Source organism: Rhea pennata, chromosome 14, assembly GCF_028389875.1.
Source record: "Rhea pennata isolate bPtePen1 chromosome 14, bPtePen1.pri, whole genome shotgun sequence".
NCBI classification, from domain to species: domain Eukaryota; kingdom Metazoa; phylum Chordata; class Aves; order Rheiformes; family Rheidae; genus Rhea; species Rhea pennata.
Window position 1 is genome coordinate 4,714,987 of NC_084676.1, and position 27,887 is coordinate 4,742,873.

General features: G+C 36.0%; 1 protein-coding gene across 1 annotated transcript in view; it reads right to left on the bottom strand.

Moving 5' to 3' along the window:
• The window catches only part of DOCK2 (dedicator of cytokinesis 2), a 196,295-nt gene that overhangs the window by 47,224 nt on the left and 121,184 nt on the right, over positions 1–27,887 (bottom strand). Inside the window, exons 28-32 of the mRNA XM_062586956.1 lie at positions 25,718–25,816; positions 23,956–24,050; positions 8,687–8,765; positions 348–448; positions 195–253 (exon numbers count right to left, since the gene is read on the bottom strand). Of these exons, the coding sequence (XP_062442940.1) occupies positions 195–253; positions 348–448; positions 8,687–8,765; positions 23,956–24,050; positions 25,718–25,816 (433 nt within the window). The remainder of the gene's footprint in view (positions 1–194; positions 254–347; positions 449–8,686; positions 8,766–23,955; positions 24,051–25,717; positions 25,817–27,887) is intronic.

Here is a 27,887-nt window from a genome sequence, read left to right on the forward strand (position 1 = left end):
CTTGTGAGTTCTCTTCGAAACAAAAAATAGGCAGAAGTCATACAATGTTTCATGTCAGTTGGGAGCTTAATAGGAAGAGTAAAAATATATTTTAAGGTCAAACATTTTAAAAAGCAAGTCATGTCAGATCTTTTGCAGAGAAATATGATACACGCTATGGATTTGGTTGCAATAAAGTTCATATATGTACTCACCAAGTTTGTACCACATGTCACGGATAGCAAAGCCAATTAAACGCCTCATATCTCCATATCTAGAAAGAAAGGAAAAAGAAAGGTATCTTTCTCAATATCACCATTTTAGCACAAATTTATAAGATATAAGCTAAAGCACATGTTTTTGCTTACTTGTTCTGGATTTTGTTGTATTTTGCATGGGAAAAATTTTCTAGTTGTAGTGAATCTTGGGTAATAAAAGCCACAGCCAAGTGAAAATAGTTGTTCCACAGCTGTAAATTGAATACAAGGAAGTTATAATGATTTTGAGCAAAGCAGGAGTAATATTAAACCATGCATAGTGGTGAATAATTTATGAAACCAAACGATGCAAGCAATATGAGAGTCTTACATTATGCAAAGATATATATCATTAGTATTACACAATTAGAAGAAAAGCAAAAGAGATGAATTTTAATAACCACTAGTATGCATTTGCTCTTAATAACACAGCATCTGAATAAATATTGGTAAAAAGGATTCATATGAGATTCATTAGCTAACAATATTAAACCACGAACCATAGCAAGACTAGTGAAATACAGTACATTTCCGTGAATCTCAAGTGTGGTGCTAAAGGCATCCAATGCAATTACACTATACTTCAGAACTTCTTCAAAAGGCATCCACCATCTACCTTTGCTTCCAATTTAACACCAGATGTGGGTGAAACCCTTATTTATTTCAGTAAGAGCGCTCTACATTAAGCAAGGACCCAACAGGGCCTTGAATAACTAGTACTGAGTCATGTACATGAACTGAGAGAGTCACCCTTACATTTACAGTGCACAGTCCTTTGTTTCTGGAAACAGATTACTTGTTCTCCAGATAATCAAAACTAAATCCCTCTCCCACATGCTAAAGATTGGAAAGAAAACAAGAACTGCACTAAAATTCATGGAAAAACAAATTTTTACATTTGGTCAATAGATGATTATTCAAGAACAGCTGAAGAAAATACTGTTTTCAAGAACTTTTAAATAGTCAGCAAGAGTTTTAAATATTTAATTTAAAAACTTATCTGTACCTAAAAAATATGCATCATGGTATCATCAAGACCATAGAAAGGCAACAGTAAATGCATTTGGCAGTAATTTAAAGTATGAAAACAAAACCAGTAACATTGTTACATAGCTGTTAATTCTGTATGGTGAAATACAGGCCTAGGTTGGGCAATCTGCACAAAATGCTCTAAAAATGCAACCTTTCATGTCACTTGAACTTGCATGTCACTACTCCAACATAAGTGACCCCTGCCCATTAGAATCTGAAAAACTCTCCTGTACAGAAATAACCATGAAGAACAGACACCAACACCCCCAAAAATACGCACAAAGAATGTAGACATTTCCTATACTAAATGACATTCTCAAACATCCTCTTTAATGTCAAAGTGCTCCAGCATTTAATTTATTCCTTCTGCCAGAAGACCAAGGCTTTACTAAAGCTTGGCTTATTCAGAAGCCCTTAAGAGACCTTTTTCTGTCTTTAAGTGTTGGCAGTCCAGACAGCATAGTCATCCCTGGTGCAGATCCACAGACTCAAGCAACATTGCACTGGAGACTTATTAATCCACTACATTTTACACCATTCAAAGACCATCTGTATTCATCCAAGCCATTCACAACCTTACTAGAAACTACATTTGAATACTTGTGCTACTAAGGCTACAGCTTTTTTTCCTAGCAGCATGTTACTCGTGCTCCAAAGGTCCTGTTTTTAATCTTTAGTAACTTTTGATGAGAGGAATGTGATCAATTTAGAGTTTTTGACTTGAGGAGCTGTACTTGTCAACACATGGGAAATATACTTTGCTTAGGTCAGTTACATCAGTAAAATGGAAAATTTTCAAATCGTTCTTGTTTAGAGGGGGGAAAATGAAGCCTTATAACTACAGTTAATGGCCTATTTAGTCATGCAATTCCTAGCACAATGCTACCTTTGTCAGAGACGCAGCCTAAGGACTTCCCTCTCAACGTCCTTATTTATACAACGCGTGTCATTCTTCCCACAGAGCAGTCTATGATGGCTGAAGAAACAGGATTCTCCACATTCAGATACTACATTCAAGTCAGGGACCTGTGAGGTCCCTGTGAGGCACAGCAGTCTCTCAAGAGTTGAGAGGCGCGCACAGGTGGAAATAGGTAAGACATGCAAATCATAGGCTTACGAGGTCAGTTTTGTTTTCTCTGAAGTCCTCACTAGCACTCCCGTACATTTTGCATTTGCAACATGAAGCTACCTAGCACATGAAGCTACGTGGCAGGGCTGAAGGGAGGTAGCAGAGCTCCAGGAGAGCGTCCGAGCGCACGCGCAGAGACTGGGTACTCGCCCGTTGCTTCTTGCTGGCAGGCGCTCGAGCGCCGAGCTGTAGGCTGGGGACAGAGCCCTGGGAGATGAGGCTACAGCCGAGAAGCGACTGCTCCCTGCAGTCAGTTATCAGCTGTTCACAGCAAACTCCTCCTACCGCCGTGTAACAGCACACACTGCCTTAGTCTGTGTTAACACTTCAAAACAAGGCGACTGTACTGCCTGAGCATGATGTTAATTAACCACACGTACTCAGAATGTTAATGAATTGAATTCAACCGCAAAATTTGCATGTGAGGTTCCCCCCCCCCCCCCAAGTCTTTTAAGCTCCTTCACATCTGACAACACCCCCACGTATATGACAGCTAAAGAACCATAAGGGAGGAGAATTTCTGACTCTGTTTCAGCACACACAAGGGGCCTTCCCACTAGAAAACGCAGCAGCTAACATACTGGAAAGTTTACAAATAATATACATTCAGAAACTTATCATCTCACAAGGAACAGGAGATCTGGATGATATTATCAGTATAGCTACCAAATGTAAAGACTCCAGTAAAGCATTATGCTGCTCCCTCTTTGTACAAACCTGCCGAACCAGTGGCTCTTTTACACCACTCCTAATGCCTACCTTTTACCCATTGTTTTCTCTATGGATGTTTTTGTTCGACTCTTTTGATTACGAGTAAAAAACACTTGGGAGAGACTTTCCTTGGAAGACTTTTAAGAAGCATTAAAAACAATGACAAATAGACGTGCTCAAATGGAGGGAGCAAACGACTTAGCTAAGTAAAAAGGACATTTAGACTGACATTCTTGAGTTTCTGACACAAATTATGACACTAACTATACTCTAATATTTCACAATATCTAAAAGATTAGATAGTATTTTGGCAAACTTCATTGAGGAATATTATGAAAAAGGCAAGCTCAGCCCCTTGAGATCAGGGGACATAGCATATTTCAAACAGACACTGGCTTCACGACTTTGATTTTGTAGAAAAATGGTACTTAAAATTCTCCAGGTATATATAATTGCAAAATACACCCAGTTGTCATACCTATTGAGGTAGGTTAGCTAGAACTAACCTTTTCAAAGCTGTGATTGATGTTTACAAGAAATGTTCTGCCGAATTCCAGGACATAGGACACATTTTTAGAATATGATAATTTTATCCCAGTCATGTTATCTCTTTCACATACTGAAATATATTTTCCACCAATTAAAATGAAATAATTTACAACAAGTATCTGTTTTGACTCTCTTTAGCTAATCTTTTGAGTATACACTAGTTAAAACAAGTGAATACCACTTGTCTTTTAAATGAATAGCTATAAAATATGCTTCTAGATCGACCACAAATACTGAAATTCAATCATCAAATCTTCTCAAATGCTTCTGCCAAGATATATCATAGATATGCCTGAGAGTACCACAAGGAGATGGATTCTATTAGCTCCATTTTCCCTGTCCCTAATACCCGTGAAGCTGCCATCTCCAATCAGAAACATTATTAAAGGAGCGTTGTTAATGCACATGGCCCAACGAAAGGACGTGAAGGAGAGATGCAATCCAAAAATCTGGGAATATATACTGCCAGAGAAGAAATTTATTTACAATGCAACTGTGTTAAATTTATTTGCCCCTCAATATTCAGCTTGGAGATGGAACAACATGATAAAAAATTGCTTTCTAAAATGTATTTATAAAAGAAAGAAGCAGAATTTCAGATTACATAAACACTCGACTGAAGAGAGAGTCCAATTACTGAAAGCAATGGGCAATACAGCTATAGAATGGATGGAAATAGAAATAATGATGTGCATCAGCAATATTTCAACTGCCACTACGGCCTGCCTCTCAGCAGCAGCTACTGTTGCTCCTTGGGCTCTTCAAACAAAACATGCTATATAATTACACGCTACGGAAGATAAAACATACACACGTAACTGTACAGGCAAAATATATGTTTTGAGAAAAAACAGAAAACTTTGTATTCAGGATAGCATTATGTAATTTTCAATCTGGATTTATATATCTTTATTAATTTTATATAACAAACCTATTTTCTTTGTAGTTCAATTTCAAATAAATTCACAGTCAGTGGCTTTGAACTGAACAATATTAGCACATAGTATATTATCTAATAGTTAATACACAGACTAAAATGAGTGTTTACATTGACCACACAATCCTCTAACACATGCAAATGTTCATTTTAAAATAATCAACTAAGGGGAAAATAAGAGGCTAAACCTAATTTAATTTATCATTCAGCCTAAATTACAAGCAATCCCTGATGAAAGCATGCCTGATCTACGTGGCATTCTTCTTGGTGGCAGCATGTTTAATAGATAGGCAAAAGAAAAGATAGGTCTGCACAGCCAAACAGCTTGCTCACAGTCACATAAAAAGACTTCAGCAGATCTTTCATCCTGTAAGACCCAGTTTGCTTTCCAGACTATTTCCCTTCTTTGCAAGGGAAATAGGTATCTGCTAAAAATCTACTAGCTGTTTTTTAATGTCTGATCTCAAATGATTTGCAATTCTGTCTCGGAAAAAAAAGAATACCCTGTTTCTTCAATATCATGCTTTTTTCTCCATCTTTGATGGATGTCTACAAAATCTGGCTATGTATTTTAAAGATTTAAAAATACTTATTCAAGTGTTTAAAACAGTGCTGTCATGACTGCATATCAAAACAGTATAATAGCGAGAGCACGTGTAACAAGACAAGAAAAAAAAACTAACCTTAGACCTGCCTTTCTATATCATTTTAGGTATTTTCCTTATGTAACTTCAATGTATCTCCTTACACTGTGTTAATATGCTATTTCTGAATAGAATTTCTTCAACTAGTACACTTCCCATAGTTGTAAGCCTTCAATGGTGTGATTTAATCTTAAACTAACTTTTTATCATTGTAAGCACAGAATATGCACCTGGAAGGAAACCTGAAAAATCACATAATCCAGCTGCATGTCCCTAAGGCAAGATCAGCTAAATCACTTCTGACAGATGTCTGTTGAATCAACTCTTTAGAATTATCAAGTGAGAGAATTTCACAGCCTTTCTAGATTATCTGTTTCAACACACAACCATCTTGATGACTTGCCTAAATCCTAGCCAATAATGTATTTCAAGACATGAAGTGGATATAAATTGTTAAATATTGAAGATCTTTATCTACTCCTGTGAATGCTATTGAAAATCCAGATTTCTGTATATTAAAACTTAATATTCCACTTCAATTGCAGTACTGAGTAATGCACATTGATGTATTATAAAATATATATATGCATAAACATTGATGTGTAATCATATAATTTCTTCCCCCATTTCCACTGTATATATTCACAAGCTTAAGATACCATTAATACTGTCAGATCTCAGTCACAGTTGCTTCATGGTCTTTTTTTTGTCAATTACTTCATGAAAATTCACTCCCATCCCCCTGTAAGGGTATGTGCTCTGTATCTAATAATTTTTACTGCATACACAGTAGTAAATATTCTGCTACATATGCTTTCTTAGTTATTGTTCCTTTATTGTTCTAGTGTGTGTTGTATTACACCACTGAAGAACATCTGCTGCAAGTAATCTCAAATTCTGCCCTATTTTCTGAAGCCTCTGAAGTATTTTCAATACATCCAGCATGTAAACTGTTTGCAAAACTACAAAGATATGACTACATATTATCTTAGTTTTTCTTTTTAATTATCTCATTAAGGATCAGTTAAAATGAGTCTCAATCCAAACACCACTCTGACATTTCCTGACTGACCACTGCCAATGCACACTCATAATCTGCATTACCCCCCAGTGCCAAAAGATTGCAAAATTGCTATCAGCCGTAATATAAGTCAAGCAGTGTCCCTGTCCTTTCCACACATTCTTCTGCTCTTAAAGACTTCTGTCTGCAATTATGATCCCTTATCCACACACACAAAATATTCTAAACGTAAGTACAACCTGAGATAGCCAACTGGACAATTCACCACTGTGCGGTTCCATATGAGACTGCTTCCTAGCCTACCACGTGCCTCACTCTGGAAAACAGGCACAGTCTGAACAACTACTGTGTACAGTTTGAAAACTCTGTAATATTTTTATCCTACAAACGGGATTTCTAGCCACTTCAGATTTTATATTGTAACTGCAGGTCACATAACCTTATGATGCCAGAGAAAGAAGAGTGGGTATTTAAGTAATGCTACTAAATCGTGGACAGCGATCATGAAACTAAAAGAAAAGTATCAAATGAAGTGCTTTACCATAATACCCTGCCCTTCAAAAACTCAAGCTCTTGTAGGCTGGAATAACTTTGGATTGATCACACACTAAGACATCACAGACATACAACTACTGTATCTAACAGATACAGTAACTATATGTTAATGGCTCTTAAACTTTTGGTGTGCTCTCTTGCCCTAAGACACTACAAATTTAAATACAGAGGACTTCATGCATAAATATTCTAAGATGTAATGTAAATTCTTGTGCTTTATCACATAAATCAATGAGGAAATGAGGATTAGCAGGAAACTTCACTTATGAATACTGCATTCTACAGATGGCCTTTGAGGGTTTTCAGAAATATCGTAAGTATCAATTACTTTTACTGTCTGTGAAAGCATGCAAAATCAGATAGACAGCAGACCCAATCCACTATGCATATATAATTATAGAGCTCAGGGCTCTTAGTTCAGATAAACCTCTGGGGTTTATTATAAATATTGATTTAGTCTTCAATTTTTTTTCCCCTAGGTGTTCCAGACAGGTGTTGGAAAGACTCTTCGGATCTCCTTATTTGACCCTTGTGTAAAGTCAAGCAAGACAGTTTGGTTTTGTATCAAGTAATAGCCTTTCCACAAATGGTTACTATTCTTTAGAGACTTAAAAGATACACATCTCTATTTTCTCCATCATAACATGAACTATTTATGTAGTTAAAACTACCTTTTATCAGGGATATTAAAATAGTTGCATCTGTTTTAGCTCCCCGTTTCTTATACATAAATAAGACATCACCCTTACGGCACATGCTCAGTAATAAATATGATTTGGACTGTACTCATTCCTCCTTCTTTGAAGCAGCGAATCACCAGCAGATATAGTCCTAATAAGAGACTACTTTGCCTGAAGGCTGCTGCATACTAAATCACTGGCCCTTGAATAAAGGGTCTTTTGTCTGAGACGTTTTTGAGTAAGAACCCATTTGCATCACATAAACTCTATATGCAATGGTTTACTTAAGTTTTTTAATCTGTAGGAGTCACTTATGTAACACGGACACATTGCATCTTCCAAAAGATAAATGCAGATGCACAAACCCTATTACTTACTCATACCAAGGGAAACAGCTGGACGTTATTTACAAAACATCTCAAAAAGCAGATTAAAGCATCTGTCAGGTTCTGCAACAGAGAAAACATGTTTAACATGTTCTCTGTCTTCTGAGAAAAAGCCCAACACAAACAGTTGAGGTTAATTTGCACTCCATGGTACAGGATCACTTCAATGGGGGTTTTCGGAAGCACGTCTTTTATTCACCCTAATCAACGTGTGACCTGCCGATTACGGTCCCGAAACCGACTGGTGTGTTCTGTGGCTCCTTTCTTGCCTGTGTGCTCAGCCTCCTGCTGTGGTGGTAGTGGGACCTGACCAAAATGCACTTAGGACAGGGACACTGCATAGGCTGCCCTTGCTTTATATAAATACTCAGAATATTTTTAAATTTAAGGGATTTATTTTCAAATACAATTAACATAAAGAATGAAATAGAGTCATTCTTCACATTATACACTGTTAGTGTGCTTTCTATCTACAGCACAAACCGTAACCAGGTAGCATGTGGTGACATACTGTGACTGTAAAATTGTACTTACATTTTTAATAACTGTTTAATGTGAACACTGCACACCTCCTTATTTTTATCTGAAGCCGAACATATCATAAAACACATGACCAAAAAGTAAAGCTATAAAGAATGATAATAAGTAAACTAACAAAATTCCAGTATTAAATGATTTCTGAAAAAACAGAAATATAAGTCTACAAATTGAGTGTTTTACTTCGTATCAAAGATGACCTGACCTTGCAACACTCAGATCAATAGTCATATGCTAACTCTGCTCAGCAGAAAAGCCTGAACACTTACTTGGACTTCAAAATTCATATTCTCCAGAAATTTATGGTTCATTGTCTCTGCAAATTTGTTGATAGCTCTCAAGAACACCCTAAAAAAGAAAAGTAATAATACAATTTGATGTTTGTAATCCTTGGGACTCTATTCCAACTATATACAGTACTAATGGAAACTCATTCAAATACTGCACACACTATAAGAAGTTTATACATTCATAAATATATTCTGTGCAGTAGCATCTTATATATAATACATTATCCATCACAAAAATATTAAGTATATGATTGTCAAAAAATTTCTTGATTTTTCATGGAAAAATTCAGACAATATTCAGACAAAACACAGAAAATAAATTTTTCAAATACAATTTTAACTTCTATATGACAAATGGGGATTGTTTATAAAAATGTTATTGCTCCTTTTCATGAGTTTGATATCCAGAAGAGCTCCTGTATGTTATTAGGTAGGAGCTGTTAGTAGATTTTCCCATTTAAAAGATACTGTGCGCAACTTTTCAGTTTTCTCAAATAACATCATACCTGTGCCATCTTCCTCTTCAGGTTGATTATAAAAACACATTTGAAGTTGAGTTAATGCACAGTTATTTTTTCCAAGAGAAAGACTGAAAGCGTGACACTTCTAGCTTGAAAAGTAGCATCTGTTTATATTTATCAAAGTAGAAGACCATCACATTTAGAAAGCAGATTTCTTCATCTAACTTTCCAGCACCTTACATTTCTAAAACAAAAATCCATTCTTTGTATCTCTTACCATTTACAAAGTCTATTTCAGTAATTTAGTTTCAATCAATCTACAATTTGGAAAAGAAGTTAACATTTCCTGCTACCTTACAGATAAAGTTTGAGTTAAGTTAAAGCATCTGTGTTGCAGACACCATGTAGGCACATATATACAACCTGAAAGTAGTGAATATGATGAGGGAAAACACTCACAAATGTGCAAACTTTCACTTTCAAGCACCAGTCAGAAAAAAAATCTAACATTTACAAGAGCAGGTCCACAAAAGCACCAGCTTCACGTTTAGTAGCACTTGAGAAAAAAATCAAGAATTCAATTATTATAATTATGAGGGAAAGACTAAGAACGCAGAACACCCGTATGTTACTGTTAAAGCAATGTTCCATCCTTGTGTTGGATATAATGTGCTGTTCTGGTCTTCCAACTCAGAAGGATAAACCAAATACAAACAGAAAAAACAGAAAAAAATAAGCAAGCAAAGGTAACAAAAAAGGTCAAATACATTTAACGCATTGCACGTGAAACTAAGTTTCTCCAGACCGGAAAAATAGTGTGAATGAGGAGCTCCGTGGCAGAATCTATAAAATCAGAAGTACCGTGAAGATGACAGAGACCTAGTGTTTTTCTCACAGGACAAGAATCGAAGAACACTGAACAAAATCATAGCTTTTATACTAGTCTTGCTCAGCTGTCCAACTGATTTCTACAGGATGCTCTGAATGCTTGAAGTTTATATGGGCTTGAAAGTGATTAGGCAAATCAAAGACAAAGATCAAAAGGAGAACTATTTCATGTCATCAAGTCACTGTAGGCTGGTGAAAAACAGTCAGCCGGAGTTACTGCATCCCTGGTTCTGTTCTCATATTGCTTCCTAGGCATCTGAGTTATTATTAGAAACAGACTACTGGGTGAAATGGATCTAGGTCTCATTATTGAAAAAAAAGTGGAAGAGCTAAATTCAGATTCTTAATGAGGAAGCTAAAGCAAAAGGTCAGCTTTGACAAGCTCATGACAAGAAATCTTGTTTAACCATTAAGCAATAATACAGAAAAGTATAGTAAGTGCATTGCTTCACCAGGACTACAATTTGGATGGCTGGAATAAAAATCCTTTACTATAACTATGGTTTCCCATGAGCAAAAACATCACCTTAGATAGTCTTAAGAGACTTAGAATTAAGGAGCTGATCTGTGAAGTTTTGAGTGTTGTCAAATCACCCCAGTTCAAGACATCAAATTTTGCTCAACACAGATTTTCAGTCGATTCAGTTTCACTCTCCCAACCAACCTCTATGTACTTACAAAACTGCCCTGTGATTTTAGTTTACATTGGTACGAACAGGCTATTGTACTCTTTCTGGCCTCTTACTCTCCAACAAAATTATCATAAGAACAAGATTCTTCAGTAAGCTGCTCCAGACTCTCCACAGCAAAAGCAAATATACTGTTCCCTAAAGCTTCACTCTCATAGGCACATTTATCTCTGCAAAAATAATTGACACTTGACAGAGGCAAATAAAGATTTTTGCAAAAAAGGAATTGTCCGCTTTAGACAGCACAAAAAAACCATACAACTAGCAGAAGGACGGGCACCTACACATAATTCTGTCCGCCTGTGTCCCCCATTACTCTTCTGAGAAGGAGTTTTGAGTGAAGATCTTTCCGTCACTTGGACTCTTTGCTGCGGAACTATATTCCTGTGGCTTCTCCACTGAATTACAAAGCATATTTCTTGCCAACCCACAAAATCATGTTCTTCAGCTCCAGCTGCTCAAAAATGTCAAAAAACATTTCCCTTCTCTCTAAAAGCCTTTTCTTCACTGAGGGAGCAGTACATTGCTCAGTTTTTGAGACCTTTTCTGCTTCCCATCGGTTGGGGGGTTTTAAGCTCTGCTCCAGCACCTACGATGAAACTTGTCACCTGAATTTTCTGTTTGGGCAGAATCTGGTATGGTGACGGTAATCTGTCTCACATTTGAAAAAGAAAAACTTTTAGCTACCCTTTTTGTCTTTAACCACAGAAATAAAGTGTAAAATACAGTAGAAACAACCTTAACGTGAAAAGTGCAAATCTATTTCATAGTAATGGCATAGTATTGTGTCATATTTTAAAACTTCAGTGAAGAGCTTGTGGTTTGACATTATCTACAGGTGAAAAGCCCAAAAGACACATTAGAAATAATTTAGTGAGGTACTTAACTTCCAGATAAAATTATGGATAATATTAAATATATTTACAAGGTCCTACACAATACACTCCAACATGGGTTATTTCTATGAATACCCCTTTAATTCTCACAGATATTTTTATCTGACACGCTAGAATGACACATTTGCAGGAAACATGCAGCATTTTCATGCATTTTTATTTTGCCTAAAGGGTGCATCTATTTCTGTCATTGGAAGTCATTCAGACAAGAGGTTTGAATTCTATTCCTGGCTCCTGCCAATGTCAATGCCATGCCGTCCTACCTACAGCAACGCACTTCGCTCCCGTATGCCTCAGTACCCTTCTGCAGAACAAGAGAGTATTAACTAACTAGCCCCCGGCGGAAAGCTAAACAGGTACTTATGAAATGTTTTGAGATTCCTGGTGACAACAGAACCACGGATAAAGGTATTTACTATTGAAGGCATTTTCCTATCAGCAAACTGAACGTTGATTCGAGAGGAGAGAGTTAAGGTCATTTCATCAGAGAAATAACCACTCGTTACCAGCACTATTACAGAGAAGACTGAGATGGCGAAGGGATAGCACACCTGGGTTTCCCCTGTCTCTAACAGATCGCTTGAGCTTTCCTCAGAACTTGGGCAGAGTTTGCTCAGTTCTGTTCTGCATGGTTAGACTGATCAAAGGCCAGCTTGATTTCTCACAAAGATAACATCACTAATTGTTTTTTATTGTTAACCTTCTCCTCTTGCAAGATTTTCAACTGATTTTAATCACTATACCTACGTTCTTTCAGGTGTTCAATTAAGCTAACTTCTCTACAGTTACTTGAGTTACTCAGAATTAGTTTCTCATCAGTTTCAATAATTTTAATCTAAAATTGTGGTAATTCATTTATCCACAATAATGTTGACAATATTTCACAAGTGTTCCTGGAACTGCTGATTCTAATCGACAGTTCACACCAGTCCCTTCAGCGTGGAGATTTATGCATGACCTTCATCAAAGCTAAAGTCTTTGGACTTTATAAAACCAACAGAACAGCCATGCTTCAGCTGCTGCTGCTCTTTTACCTTTCTATTTTTCCAATTAGTTCTGCTCTCCTTTATTATATTGACTTTTTTTAAAATTATTATTTACTTATTTATTTACAAAGTTTGATCTACACAGTTAGAAGATCTTTATATTAAAATCCAATAAATACAATCTTACAGGAATGACAGTCACCATCTTAGATGTATGTCCTGAATAGGGCTAGAACAGAACCTTAATTCACAGACAAATGATCTAAGTAACACATAGACAAACGATCCAAGTCTAACAAAGCTGAAAATCTATGTCATCCTAAGATAAACATCTGATTTCAAATTGATTCCTTCTATCACAAAATAAAATAGAGGAGCTATAAGAGAAAAAAGAATTCTATTTGTAAACATCATATTTTTAAGTAAAATAAGATTCCAAATCTATTACTAGCAGATGACGACTCTAATCTCAAAATAGGTCTGCATGTTTTCCTTGCTTTTGAAGTGCAAATAGATAAAAAATCTAAAATATAGATCTGGAACTTCAAGTTATTTTTAGCAAAAAAGTTAGAATTAGTGCATCGACTGCTTGTAGCATCAAACAGAGGAATGATTACAGTTTTAAAAAAAGAAGAATTTCAGTAGATTTTATGCATGCAAGTAAAGAACAGGAAACTCAGCATTAGGGCATTAGCTATATGGAATGGCTGTCCAGTGCCAGCTATCAGTTTAAAGTATCACTTGTTCTTAAGTGGCTTTGCAAGAGTTGCTCTTTTTCTGGATCTGGTTTCATACATAGTATACAGTAAGGTGAAGATGATTAGAAATTGAAGCCTAATGTCCATGTATGTGCTTAAATACATGAAGAGCCATAATAAACAAAAGGGCTTGATTTTGCAAAAGGCTGAATGCTGACTAGCTCTCCCCTACTGCTCACAATTTAAACCTTCTTCACTTAGCTCTGTACGTACAGCTTTCCAAGTCTCCTTCTCAGACAAAACAAAAAAAAAATCTGGGTCTACAAAACTAATTTTGGGGAAATTCTCCAAATAAGGTACAGAATTATAAACCTTTATAAGAACATGAAAGGAGTTTTCCTCTGCCTCTCATACGTGAAGTCTTAAAGCAGTGGTCCAACTGTAGTGACATGCTTTTCAGTCTTCTCAAATTCACAACACTGTAGAACTGAGGAGCTCACTGCTCTCATTTTGAGACGAGTAATCCAGATGCTGAGGTAAATGCCAAGTTCACTTCAGTATTTTTGAGCAGCAAGTCAGACTTGTGTTTGCTGTGACTTCTAAAATTGTGATGACAGTGATATCATGACAGCTACAAAGAATTAATCAGGCATAGACTTCTACTGAATAAATCAGACAAAGAAAGAAGAGACAAGTTTTAGAAGAACATTTCCTGTGTCATTCTGAAAGCTCTTACCACAATAAAGAGCTTGTAATATATGTTGTTTTAATATAAAGTTTTCAGACTTTATATTAAAGTGGAGAGGTTGAAAACTCAGAACTTCTTCCACTAACCTCTGATTACTTTTCTCCTTGAGGATTTGGTCCACAAATTAAAGACAGGAGGAGTTGGACTAATTTCAGGGTGCTTATTTATTTATTTATTTATTAATCCAGAAGGTTACTCAATCCGCACTTTCATCAGTGAAGGCTCTACTTGTGCAGATGAGGAGCATGAAGTGGGTTTTTAGTCTAAAAGCCTAAGAGATAGGTTGAATATTATTCTGAAAATATCTTTTGGGCTTTAACAGTCATGGTTGTGCTAGTTTGCTAATTATATGAAAACGGGATTAAAGAACAGAGCTGAAATAATATTCTTACATATTTTATGCTGACTTGTTAGAGGCATCCTCACAGAGTGGTTTGCAGAAAGCACCTGATAGATATTTTTAATATGAAACAAAAACAAAAGAAAAGCAGCTACTAAGGTCAATTGATTCCCCGGTCAGTCTGCATCATGTCTCTACATCCTTACAGTGTTTTCCTGTAGAAAGCTACAAGACAACATGTGAAATTTAGTGGAGACTGAGCAAGGTGGGTCTGACTTGACCCCAATACTGATCATTGTCAATGACAGAAATGGCTATCAACAACTACGAACTGAACCTAGAAGTTACAAAATACACAGAAGAGAGACCAGCCAAGCTATCAGTGGTGACAGGAGATACTAAAACACCCATTTACTATTTCAGTGTGCAAAACACAAAGCACTAGGAGAAAGCCCGATAAAACAGTTGAAAGGATAAGAACAAAAATCTCTATAAAGTAACAGCAGAAATTATCTCCTAACAATGTGACAAGCTATCATTGATTTAGAAATGAAAGGAAACGCAGGATAGAAAAGCCATTTAAAGGCCTTCTGGTGATGAGAAACCTAGTTACTAAGAGCATACTGATGGCAACATTATGAAGTAATCCACTTCACTGATACCTGGAAGAATATGTCCAGCAATGCAAAGAAAGTAGTATAATTTAATCACAGTTCTCCCTTTGTCTCAATTCAATATCTCAATAGACTGAAGCATAATTATTTTGTATGATTCAGACTAAATTCTGGTGATAAAGCAAGTGTCATCTTCCTAAATTCTCATCCTTTCAATATACCACAGAAGAGCCTATCTGAACATCCAGGTCAGAAAATAACTGCTTCAAACTAACTGTTATCTAGCTTCTGTTGTTTGTCTCAATTATAAATTGTTTGTTATGTACAATTCCTTTTCTTTATTAGTAAAGTGCTTACTAGCTGAAAATTCAGCTTGAATGGCTATTTCAAGCATACAAAAATAATACGCGCTATAATGTGCGAAAGGTAATTTGACAGTAGTACAACAACGATTGCCTAGAGAGTAATAACGCTTGCAAGAATAAGCAATTCCTTTGATACAATACAATAGAAGACAAACCACGGCAATTTTCATTTAAGATCTCTTAACAGTCTGTTTGTACGTAGCTTTTCCTTCAGCATCTACTTACAGTACATTTTAAAGATTACTTGTCTCTACTTAGGATTCAAAATATGTGTTTTCAAAACTTCACATTAGGTACCCTTATGCCAAATTCATTAAAAAAAAATATCTCTGGTATGCTTTTAAGAAATTTCATCTCTTTAGCACATAAGTGTACAAAAAGCTGTCATAATGGATCCCAATATGGTAATTTAACTTGAAAGGTATTTTCAGTAATTTCCTTTATACTATGAGCATTCTCTCACTTTGGTCTACTCCTCCTTTTGTGCATTCCAGCTAACTGTATGCAGAGTTAAAATATTCTCAGTTAAAAAAAAAAAAATCCTATGGTGTCTTTGGTACTAGATAAAGCCTGGGTATAGAACAAAGCCAGAACTCAGTTAGTACAAATGAATATAATTACTTAACATAGTTATATCTGGATGCCATACACAAATAAAAAACTCAGCATATTAAGTAATAATATATTACTTGTGAAGAAGAAATATTGTCTATTCTTACTCAGAAAGTGTCCTTTAAATAACATATCTTCTGTTACATAAACTTTCTGTATGTGAAATCTCTACATCTGCATTATAACAGTACATGCACTTCCGAATTTTCATACATTCTTACTGAGAATACTTAGAGAGTAAATATCTTTCTTTCTAGAATCATAATTTGTTTACTTTGAGAAGCACAGCTTCTTCTGAATCTAAGAATACAGATACAGACAGATATATATCATTCCCTTGTCTGACTGCTGCTCACCGGAGCTTACTGCCTTATAGTCCAAACTGTAAGAATACCAAAGTTTCAGTCAATGCCTTAAAAAAAATTTTTTTTAAATGCTGCGTTTTAAAAATATAAAGATAACTGTGTACAACCATGCTGTTAAGTTTCTGAGTTACGAAGTGTTGGTCAAACTTAATTATATCAGAAAGGGTAGCATTAAACGATTGCTCAATAGCATTTACTACACTTCATGAAAATTATGGATATTGAACTTATGTTTTAGTCTCTTTTGCAATGACACATTTAGAACATATTTTATAAACAGATAAACTCCTCATAATTTTCTACTCATCTGAATGTATTTTAAATGCTGGAAAACACTATTCATTGTCTTAACCTCTAAATGCTCTACTGAAATTAAAATAGCTGAGAACATATTAGAAAGATTTTATGGTAACAGGCCGTTCCGAAGATCCCATTCTTCCTCTTGGAAGCTTTTTAGATGCAAGTCAAAGTGTATCAGGAAGAATGAGAGTTTATCTTTGCTGGATTTCTGAACATACCAAACTAACAAGTTTTTTATTCAGAGTTGGTTTGTTTTCTCCATTGAAGACTTGACCGCCAGTCCTGGAGAGCTTATAGCCTAGAAGCAGGTGCACCTTAGCAGTGAACATCAAGAAAGATGGGATACTTAGTAGTGGAAACAGGAAAAGGTTATTTCACGGCGTGTTTTCTCTCTGCATTTCAGATAAAGAAAAAATGACTGCAGTTTAAACTTAACAGGCATCTAGCATGCACCATGACCATGACACACAAAAGCCCTGCCTTTATATTCTTGCTAAGCAGATATTCCCATAAAATGGGTAACAATGAGCAAAATGGAGAAACGGAGATCTAGCGTGGAGTGAGCATACTGCAGCCTTTGCTGCTAGAAAGACGCAGGTGACTGAAAAGCAGAGCTACATCACACTATGTCTTAAACGTCAACAGATGGAAGAGATGCTCTGTGCTATGGCTATGACTGACAGCAGAGTATTCAATGACTCAGTCAGTTGTATTAGCCACACCTGGACACACAACTCTCTCTCACACAAAATTTACAAACCACATTGAAACAATGACCTCTATTCTCTATCTGCCTTACCGCATTCTCCTAGGACAAACCTCGGCCCATTTGCCCTATTCCAAGTGCTGACTTTTGTGCAAACTGGGAAGACAAGAGAAACGATACTACCTAGATTTAATAAAAAGATACAAACCCAAGCATCTTGAGATAGTGTACCGAATATCCCACCAAGAACAGTAATTACAAAAAATACTTTGCCTCTGAAAGGGCTTTTACATTAACAGAGAAAATGGCATTCCACCAAGAACATTTTTAGTTTCATGGCAAAAAAAAAATCATGTAAGTATGTATCTTATTAGTATATATGATTAAAGCGATGACTGAATAGGGTAAAGTGCCTGAATTCATGTTAAATGTTAAAAAAGTTGAAATATTTACCTTTTTCTGCACGTATGCCTACAGGAATACCCTAATTAAACATTTATATTTGTTGCTTAAAGTACTTTTTGAGATATTAAATTCACAAAGTTCTGCAATATGCCATCAGCCTACGTGTAAAAACCTTCTGACTCCTTAAAAATTTAAAAACTTAAAAACAATTGAATTTTGTCAACTCTGTTTAGCCCAGTCAGAAGTTTCTGGAGGAAAATGAGATCAAGGGAAAGAAAAAATTAATTGTATATGGTAGACTGGCCTCCTAAATTTTTTCTTACTCCCTCAGTGTAAAATCTTCTGCATCACCTTCCTCATCCAACTTCAGTTATGTAAATGAATCTCAAATCTTAATACATTATTAAAAAACAAGAATAAAACCAACCCAAGTTATAGATATGTTCTCTTTTAGAAAGAAATAAAATGTGCCTTTGTGTTCTCTGCAAGTCAAACAAATAATGTGCCAAGCTCTTTTTTTGTAGAAAATAGAACCAAATACTCTTAAAATACAAAAAGATAATCTTTCAGTTCTACCAACAGATAAATGGAAGACTGAGATGTTCGAATACTTGAATTATTATTATGTAAATGAAATATGCTAAGTTGGTAGTAATAATAAAAGTTTGTAGTACCTCTCCCACTAATACTTAAATTAAACTCTCAATTGTAAAAGGCACATTTCCCTACTTACTGCCAACAGCGTTCAATAACTCTTCCTTTTCAAACTATTATAAACGCTATCCTTGAGTAATGTGTTTAAATTGCAACTACCCCACTGTTCAGGTCTATTGCCAAAGATCTTAAAAAACAGTCTAACAGGCTCCAAATTTATAATTCAGTGTATATAATTTGGTCCTGTGTATGTAGTTCAGTGTATATAATATTTAATATATAATAAAGTGCATATTCATTGTAACATAGTTCAGTGTATATAATTCAGTTACAAAATGTGCTTGTTACTTGAAGTTCTGGCCTGCAACTTTATAAATGCCATCTACTTATAATGCAGTATTTTGTTGTGATTCACAATACTATAACCAGCTTTTTACCTGGAAAAGATGACTTTCTCTATCAAAGCTGTTCAAAAACATGCATGTGTATAGTATGGCACACTTGCTCTTCAGAAGTTTAACACAGCCATTCACACACGGTATGTGAAAAACCGGGTTTGAAATCCCTACCCTCCCTTTCTTAAGATACTTCCTTGTATTCAGTGTCAAACAAACTCCTCATGCCTCATTTTGCTGGTTGGCCAGGACCTGGTGATACCAGCAGAACCAAGAGTTCCTGGCAGGCTGACAAACTGCATTTTGGTGGACAGCGGTGGCACTGATTTGAAGTCCTAATGAGATTTGGCTGAATTACTAATACTGCTGCAACATCTGAGCAACACGAAAACCACGTCTTAAGGGTGTTACAAAGCAGATCATCAGCAAATAAGCAGCTATTTTTAGTGCATAAAACAAAAGAAAAACAGGACACGTCCAGGTGTTTCACCAATTACCTGCAGTGCTAAGTCTGTCAAGTCAGACTGTAAAAGAGCAAGGCAACTGTTGATTGAAACCTGAAATCCTTTCTTTTGGTTGCAACCCCACAAACCACTTCTTTCACTCAGTGAACATCACTCCCTCTGCAGTTTGTGCTGACAGTGAAGTACAGGAGTTTCCCAGGAGGAATTACGTGTCTCTAAATTAAAATTCAGAATAGCTGAGAGATAAGCAGATTATATGGTACTAAAGCAAAGCATTTCCCCACAAATGCCATGTACCTAGGAATTACTGCTTTTAATAAGCTAACAGCCAACAGTCTATGAGGACCACAAGTGGAATAAAGTGCATACACAAGCAGTAACACCTAGTAAGAAGTGTGCAGTAAGCAACCTTTATTAGAACAGGAGATAATTAAATCTACCACGGAGGATCACGAAATATTCGGATATTATATCCTAAATGACTTCAATGAGGATTCTACTATTTCCCCAAGTGTTCTGCATCATCTAACATGCCACGAGAAAGAATATTCTTCCCACCCTGATGTTAAAAGGGGACAAAAAAATCAGTAATCTGTTCCCTTTTTAGGTTCTTAGTTGCAAATAGACCTCTCCCACTCCAGGGAAAATAGTACGTACAGTCTCTGCCTCCTTCAGATTCTGAATGGCTTTAGGAAAAAGAATATGTTTGAGAGACAGGAGCGCTTTTTTTTTATTTTGTTAGTGCTTATGAAATACACAGCTGTAGATGAAAGGTTTACAGCACAATATTAAGCAAATACAGAAGAAACAGGTCCTAGGCCAGAGGGATTGATATTGACCGTTTTCCTCCTAAATTGGATCAAATAAAAATAAAAGAAGAAAAGAAAAAACCCAGAGACTACAGCCACCATAATTATAATCAGTCAAAACAGCACTGAAAGCAGTTAAATCTGGCACGTTAATGCAGTTACAGGTCAACGAGCACCTGTTTTTTAGGAGAAAAAAAACAGAATAAAATTGCAAATTCAAGGCAAAATTAAAACATCCAAAGTTCAGGTCTGCCTGATAAGAAATTGCAATTTAAATGAATCTAAGTTAAAGCAATCCACTTTGATAGAGACAAAGCTTGACTAAGGTAGTTGCGTCAATTAAGTTTCTGCTCCCATTCTTTTGACTCCCCTTGCACCCTATTTAACCCAGGCTTGAACACATCCATTCTCCTTTCCTTTGGGTGGAGTCTTCTCACTTCTCCAATATTTGACGCTCCCACAAAAAAATGCCTATTCATTAAAATTCTCCATGACCATCAAACAAGTCATTCTCTTATCTCTCTCCCTTTATCTAAACTAGATGTCTAAAAAATAAAATAAAATAATCCCAATATCATACTTGCATTGGCTGTCTATTTACACACAAGAGTAATTAGGAATACCTTTTACCTACCAACAGGACCAAACCTGAACTAGCCTTCTCCTCTGCCTTTATTTGCACTCTGATGCTACGTTTCTACTGCCATATAACCTACGGCAAAGCCCACTTTGCCCGCTAGGTACAAAACAGGTGGGCTGACCTGGGGGAGGCTCTCAGGCTTGGCTGAATGCCTGCAGGGGAGAAGTGGCAACTACTTTCTGCCACTGGCTGGATTATAGAAGAGCCATGCCCTACAGCCTGTTACTTATCTTTTTCAGAAAAGGGACACTCTGTAGGTAAAATGTCGCCTTGGGGGCTTAAAAAGGTTGATGTGCAGCCTGCCACTCAGAGCAGCTGAAATGAATAAAAAACTGTTCAGCACAGCTCAGTTTTTTTTCTTTTTTTTTCTCATTATCATTTTAAGAAATCTTGTCCTATCAACCTTCAATTTTGCTTTGGTACTTCTCCAGTTTGGAGAAAAGTATGTTAATAAGATGAATCCAAAAAACTAATTTAGCCTTCAATTTGTTTCTTAAACCTCTCCTCCCCCATCTCCTCCAAAGAAACGGTTTTTATAATGACTTACAACACAACATCCCCCTCGCAGCTCTTGATACTACAACCTAATATCAAGGCACAAAAGTAAAGACAACAACTCATTTTCCTTATTCAGTCTTGGGAACAGCAACATAATCAGGAGTATAAACAAGGTCAAGTCACTTTAAGTAACTAACCTGTTTATAGCAGCACTGTTAAATGACTTCACATCTTTTTAAAATGCTGACTTTTTTCTTTAAATATTTTGATTTCTCCAATGGAGGATAAGGTTTATAGCAGCAAAGCCTGCCTGCACCAATTAGTCCACAGAATTCAGAGTCATTAGGATGCATTTTCAACAAACATACAGTACCAGAAGAGAATTTCTAATATCAGTAACTAAGGCTGATCCTTTTGCAGAATAATCACAAGTATATAAAAAATAATTGCAAGTAGAGGTACAATAAGAACGTGCACGGAGGCCAAAACCTGGCTCAGACAGGGAAGGAAGTGTGATGAAACTACCATTTATACAATATTACCTGGAAAGTTCTTCTAAATGAAGATACCAACTAGCACACATTCTCCTCACCTCACAGGAGGGATGAGCTATCCATCCTCATGAACATGTGAAAGGCAGGTTTGACATTATAATTTGACATTATAATCCTATAATTTGTCTTAAAGCAGTATTTTTCTCATGTCCAACCACTCCCTGGGGAATGTCAACTTTATTAAGTAGTCTCTGTTCACTCCTTTTCAATATTATATGACTGGAAAACTAAAAACAGATAATTGTGGCGTATTTCGTATTATTGGCCATGTATAGTCTTTCAGGACTTTAAATTCTTTAGGATAGTGTCTCCGAGACCTCTACAAAATGCAGCATTACTGCCATTTCTACAAAATTAATCACAGTCCACCTTCCCAATAGAAATCTTCCTGAAAAAATACAAGAAGCAATTTCACTCCATAATCAATCTAGCATGTAGATTAGAGAAATACAAGGCATTTCAGTACACTCTGGAAAAAAAAAAAAAAAAACACACACACACAAGCACATACAGAAGCCTGTACACAGTGCAGAGTGCTGCACACAGAGTGCACAGACTCACAACAGTACAAACAAGCCAAAATGTCAGAAAAAAATAGTACCCTAGTAAAAAACAATAATCCCTAGAACCAAGAAAAACACAACCCAGAAGGTAATGCTCTATAAAGAAACATGTCAGCAAATAGAAATTCCCCACCACCATCACCTCGATTCTTTTCAGTAAGATTTAGAGCCGGGATTTCCAACAAGTAGTGTGAAGCAGATGAAATCCAGCAAATACAAAGAAACACAAGGTAAGGTGGTCAGCTCACAGCTGCAGTCTTTCAGTTTCTCCTGCTTATGCAGACTCTGGTGAAACCTCTACAAAACCTTCATGCTTTGAGGGAGCTCTCCCTTACACACAGTTCCACAGCTAGTCAAAAATAAGTAGCTAACACTGTTTAGAGCAGATATGTATTTTACTTTGCATTCTCACTCTAACTCTCCCCTAACTTCCTCAGCTATGAACTAGGGATACAAAAAGAAAAAAGTCAGTAGCTTTGATTGGCTAGAAACAATTATCAGGAAACATGTTCTCACGTGGCCCATCCAACACCCTATATATTAGCCTTTCCTTGTTGCCAAAAACATCATTTGTTGCCAAATAATGCTCCTTATAAACAACAAAGCTGATGTCTCAAGGGAAGAACTCCTCCTTCCTGTTCAAGCAAGCAGTATCTCCAAGGGACTCTGACGGACTATCTGCGATCTGCTGGCTCAAGCCAGCTCTCTAAACCCATTATCAGCGGTGCAGGTACACAAAGATCACTTCTCACTCCTTTCCAATTTGGTATCACGTGAAAAGGAAATGATAAGCTTAAAAGAGCTTATGTGGCAGCAGAATCTATATATCGTATTTCACTGATGCTACATGCAACCCTAATACCACGACCATAGCGCTCCTGTGATGGCTGATTACTTCCGATTCAGGTACTGACACAATATACCTGAGTCAGAAGTAATCAACCAGCTTGAAACTCCAAATGACACATAATATCACGACAATACATTTCCTCAATGACATGAGCTACCATAAGCACATTGGATCCAACTTCCTCTTAAAAATACTGAGTTATGCTCAAAGGCTTGTTCTTTCTCATCAAACCTTTCAGCAATATGACCAAGCATCTCAGTGTTCTGAGAGAAAAATTGTGTTTGATAACTGTTCCATCACAACAAGCTTTCCACAATTATAGAGTACAGTTCATTTGATTAGAAGGCGGAACACTGGCTGGTACTCAGGGATCTTAATCCCCCCCCCATCAAGACAATTAACCACATATGCTAATGTATTACTGAGGACATTCTAACCTAAGATTTAAACAGAGTCTAACTGCCTCTGTTGACTGTCAACATGGAGACTAACTACGCACGTCCACTTCACTACGTTAAATACGTTTTTTCCTTTCTATTAAAAATGGCCTACAGCAGAGGCAGTTACTTATTTAGCGTACTGTCAGTAAATCATTTCAGATGATGTAAGTCTTCCTGCCATTCACTGGCATGATATACTCATCTTAGATGAAATGGCAAAACTCTACTTAATGTTAAGACAAGAAATAACAAGTTTATTTTTCACTAGCAGATAAAACAAGAACATTCATCCAGCAGTCCCATCTCACCTGTTCTGCACCATGCTCATTGCCATCCAGTCCGAAGGGTAAACATTCTTTCCGATGAGATCTTTGAACATTATGAATGTTTCCATCAAGAAGTCCTAAAATAAGAAAATGCAATAATTTGAGACGTGTAAAACAAAGACTTCAAGTGCTTCTGCTATGATGAGGGAACCTCCTACTATGATTAGGGAACTAAGAGGCAGAACATCATTCTGTTCCCTGTGAAATCAGTGTAAGAATTCTCACTGATATCAGCAACCCTAAGACTGTGACTGAAGTCATAGGTTCAAAATGAAAAATAAAGTCACTACATTCATCTGTTAGCAAAAGGTGAAGTAATAAATGAATGGAAAGAAAAGAGTAATTTGGAGTAAAACTGATGAGTTATTATTTAGCAGAAGAGTATCTCAATACATAGGGAATGAAGAGATTAGAAAAGTATATTTTTTGTTTAAATACTAAATTTCAGCTGAATGGACTAAATTAAAAACTGAAGACTTTCAGAAAAAGACAAACTGTTTTGCTTGAAGTATGTAACCATCGCTGTATAACAGACTCAGAGACAACAGACGGAATCGCTCCAGGTCTATTTCGTATCTATCACAAATATTCAGTTTTGCCCTTAAATTTCTGAACAAGGCTATCAGAACTCTGAAGCTAGCAAACTGAAATGTCGCCAGCTATTACTGAAATCTCCCAGGTAGCTCCCTGTAGAAGTTTCTACTCTTTCTTTCTTGTCAAATTACTTAAAGGAAACTAAATGAACAGTAAGTCTCAACAGTTTTACTGGAAAATAAATATCATCTTCATTGAGATATGCTTACAGAAAAAAGAAGACAACAAATCAATGCCTTTAAAAAAGGTAAAACCATTAAATATATTGATGTCTTTCTTTTTTTAAAAAAAAATCCTTTTTACATTAAGGATTACTGCAATTTGACAGCTTTCATTCAAACTGTTAGATATAACCTAGGACCAAATATCTTAACTGCTTGCAAGCTGAAATTATATTAAAATACCAAGTAACCTCCGGCATTTGAAAAATTGCAAAAGCTATCCAAGATCTGATTTGTTAGCTTTTCAGTTATGAGACAACTCTGACTATAGTAAAGAATGTAAAAGGGGCTAGTATCTGCCAACTGAAAATATTACCTCTGTGGAGACAGTGTAATTACAGCCTTTGCCAATACCCAAATTTAATTCAGAGTTGTGCTGGGAGTGTAAATAAAGTGACAGACAAAAGCCTACTAAAACACTCTAGAAGAGAGTGACCACTGGTATAAATTGGATATTCCTTAGGTATTATTAATTTATTGTAGGAAAACCTGGCATAAAAAGATGCATTGTGAGAATAAGGGATTCACTGCATTCAGCACACAACATTAACCCGATGCAGTATCAAAAATGAAAAGTGGACAGCATGAAAAACGAGGAACGAAGGGTTGATTACTTGAATTTTTTCAGAGCAATGTAATACAAAGATCCATTAATTATTCTTGATTATTGAATTACTCACTTCAGTACTGTGATTAACAAAAGTGACATTTATCTTCACAGATTTCTGACCACAGTACTATCCAAGCACACCACCAGAAGCGTGGGACGATACAATGACCCAGAGACGGAAAACATACAGAAACAGACTTCACGCTAAGAAGAATCAGACAAGACAATCCAAAACAATACTGCTGATTTTTCAGAGCTAATTAAAAGCTTAGAAATAGAATTATGTATTTATCAACTCCATGATTATTTCTGTACTCACCACTAGCTCTGAACTTGTCTGAAAAGTTTCAATATAAACTGAGTAATGTTGGTTGTTCATCTGGTTTAAGATCGCTGTCATGCACGCCACAAAATTACTCTAAAAGAAAATCAGAAAGACATCAACAGAAAGATAATGCACATCTAGATTATTTCAGACATTGGACTGTATTATTTCTAACGCTGAACTATTATAAGCATCTAATAAATCATTTTATGTTTTAAAAAAGGAATTATTGCATTAGCAAAATACATTTTTGACAGCCCAGACAAAAGAAAGGTAGGAAAAACTCAGAAAGGACAATATAAAAGCTACCCCAGGAAGGGATAGGCTCTCGTGAGAAAGAGGAATCCTTTATGAAACACCACATGCAAACACACAGTGTGTGAGAACATAATTTTAACAAAACTCTGTATTAGTTTAAGATTCTTAATAAGAGTGTTATGTTGCTTAGGACTTCTCCATCAGGAATCCACAAAAGTTAAATATTACTATCAAAATTTTCAACTTATCCTAAAAATAGAGTCTACAGTACTGTACAAGAAGAAATACTACAAGAAAGGATATACATTTGCCAGGTTTCTGAGTACCTATTACAGACCTCTGTAAATTTCTACAGAATAATACTATTCCTTTCATTTCTCAAAACTTCTCTCCAACTTTCTCAAAAGAAATATTTTATTTTTCTTAATTCCTAAAGCAGAAATGTTGCAAGCAAAGTAGGTTCTCACTGTAATTCACCGAGTGTGACAAAGATTTCTTATCACTCAGACAATAATAGTGAGCTCAACAGTTGGAATTTTCCGTTAAGAATACAGTAAAGAATCCTCCTATTGATGCTTTTTGATATTTGTTTTATATTTTAATTAACCTTTTAAAGTAAATTTGCTTAAAATGCTTTGATCATCTTAAAGTATGAGAACATGAAGGACACTAGCACACAAAATACGTTTGTAGATTTATTTGGAACTTATTATTTTATTGGTTTAGCATTGATCCAAGCGACTCCCCAGTTCCTTGGGCTAGAAGTTAATTTGCATCTTGTTCTGGGCTTCAGAGATCGGATATTCCACTTCACTTCATATCTCCTTCACATCACAAAAGCAACAAGGTCACACGTTACTGAATAACAACTGCGGTTTGTTTTACCCAACCATTTTGTCTACCACTTAGAGAAAGCGAGCTTTCTCGAACTTCAAGTTATGGCCGCTAGAGGTCTTTTACTTTCACATGCGAGCTGCTGTTCAGTTTGTACTGCTTTTTTTTTTTTTTTCTTTTCTTTTCTTTTTTTTTTTTATTTATTCCTACGTGAGCAGATCCAGTGCACTTCTTGCACATAAACAGTGAAAATTACAATATAAAGGACTACTTATTTCTTCTTTTGGAGTAACATTAGTGCTAGGGAGAGGCTTGCCTACTTCACAAGACTAAGAAGATAGATTTTCTGCAGGTAAACCCAAAGCTTTCAGGTAAGACAGCGTGTGCTCTCGGGTACCGATGCTCTTCTATAAAGAAATGCTGATTTTCCTGCTATACTAGTTTACTTTCACAGGTATGGCTCAGACAAGTCTCTTCTGTGATGTTTAATCCGTAGTTGTTAGTAATAATGAACAGTAAAGGATTCAACAGTGAAACTGTGGTGGTTTTTTGCTCCGATGTCTTGATTTTAATTAAAAAAAAATTGCTGACAGAAGTTAGAGAACAGTGCACATGAAAAAACAGTTTTCTGTTTTAGCAGTTAAACAGAAGCTACAGAATGTCTCCTTACACTCATTTTAAATAATCATTTCTTAAAATAAGCAGGATTTCTTTACATGCCTTGAATAAATGTATTGTATTGCTTAAAGGTCTTGAAGACTTTAAGAATGTTAATTTGTTGAAACCAACTTCTAAAATGTGTCCAGCTATATCTCTTATTATGATACAGCATGAATGCCTATTCTTAGTAACTTGTATGGTGATTTAAAAATTGACACCTGGTAGGCTTTAATACTGAAGACAGACCCATAAATAGAGATCACACTTTGTTAGTCAATGCTTCACACCAAACCTGTCACAGTCACATCAATGGGACTGATAAATAAATAATAATAATAAAAAAAGACAGTGCCAAGTAAAGCTGGTTTGCTACAAAAACTTCCTCCATCATTTCCATGCAACTATAAAGCAG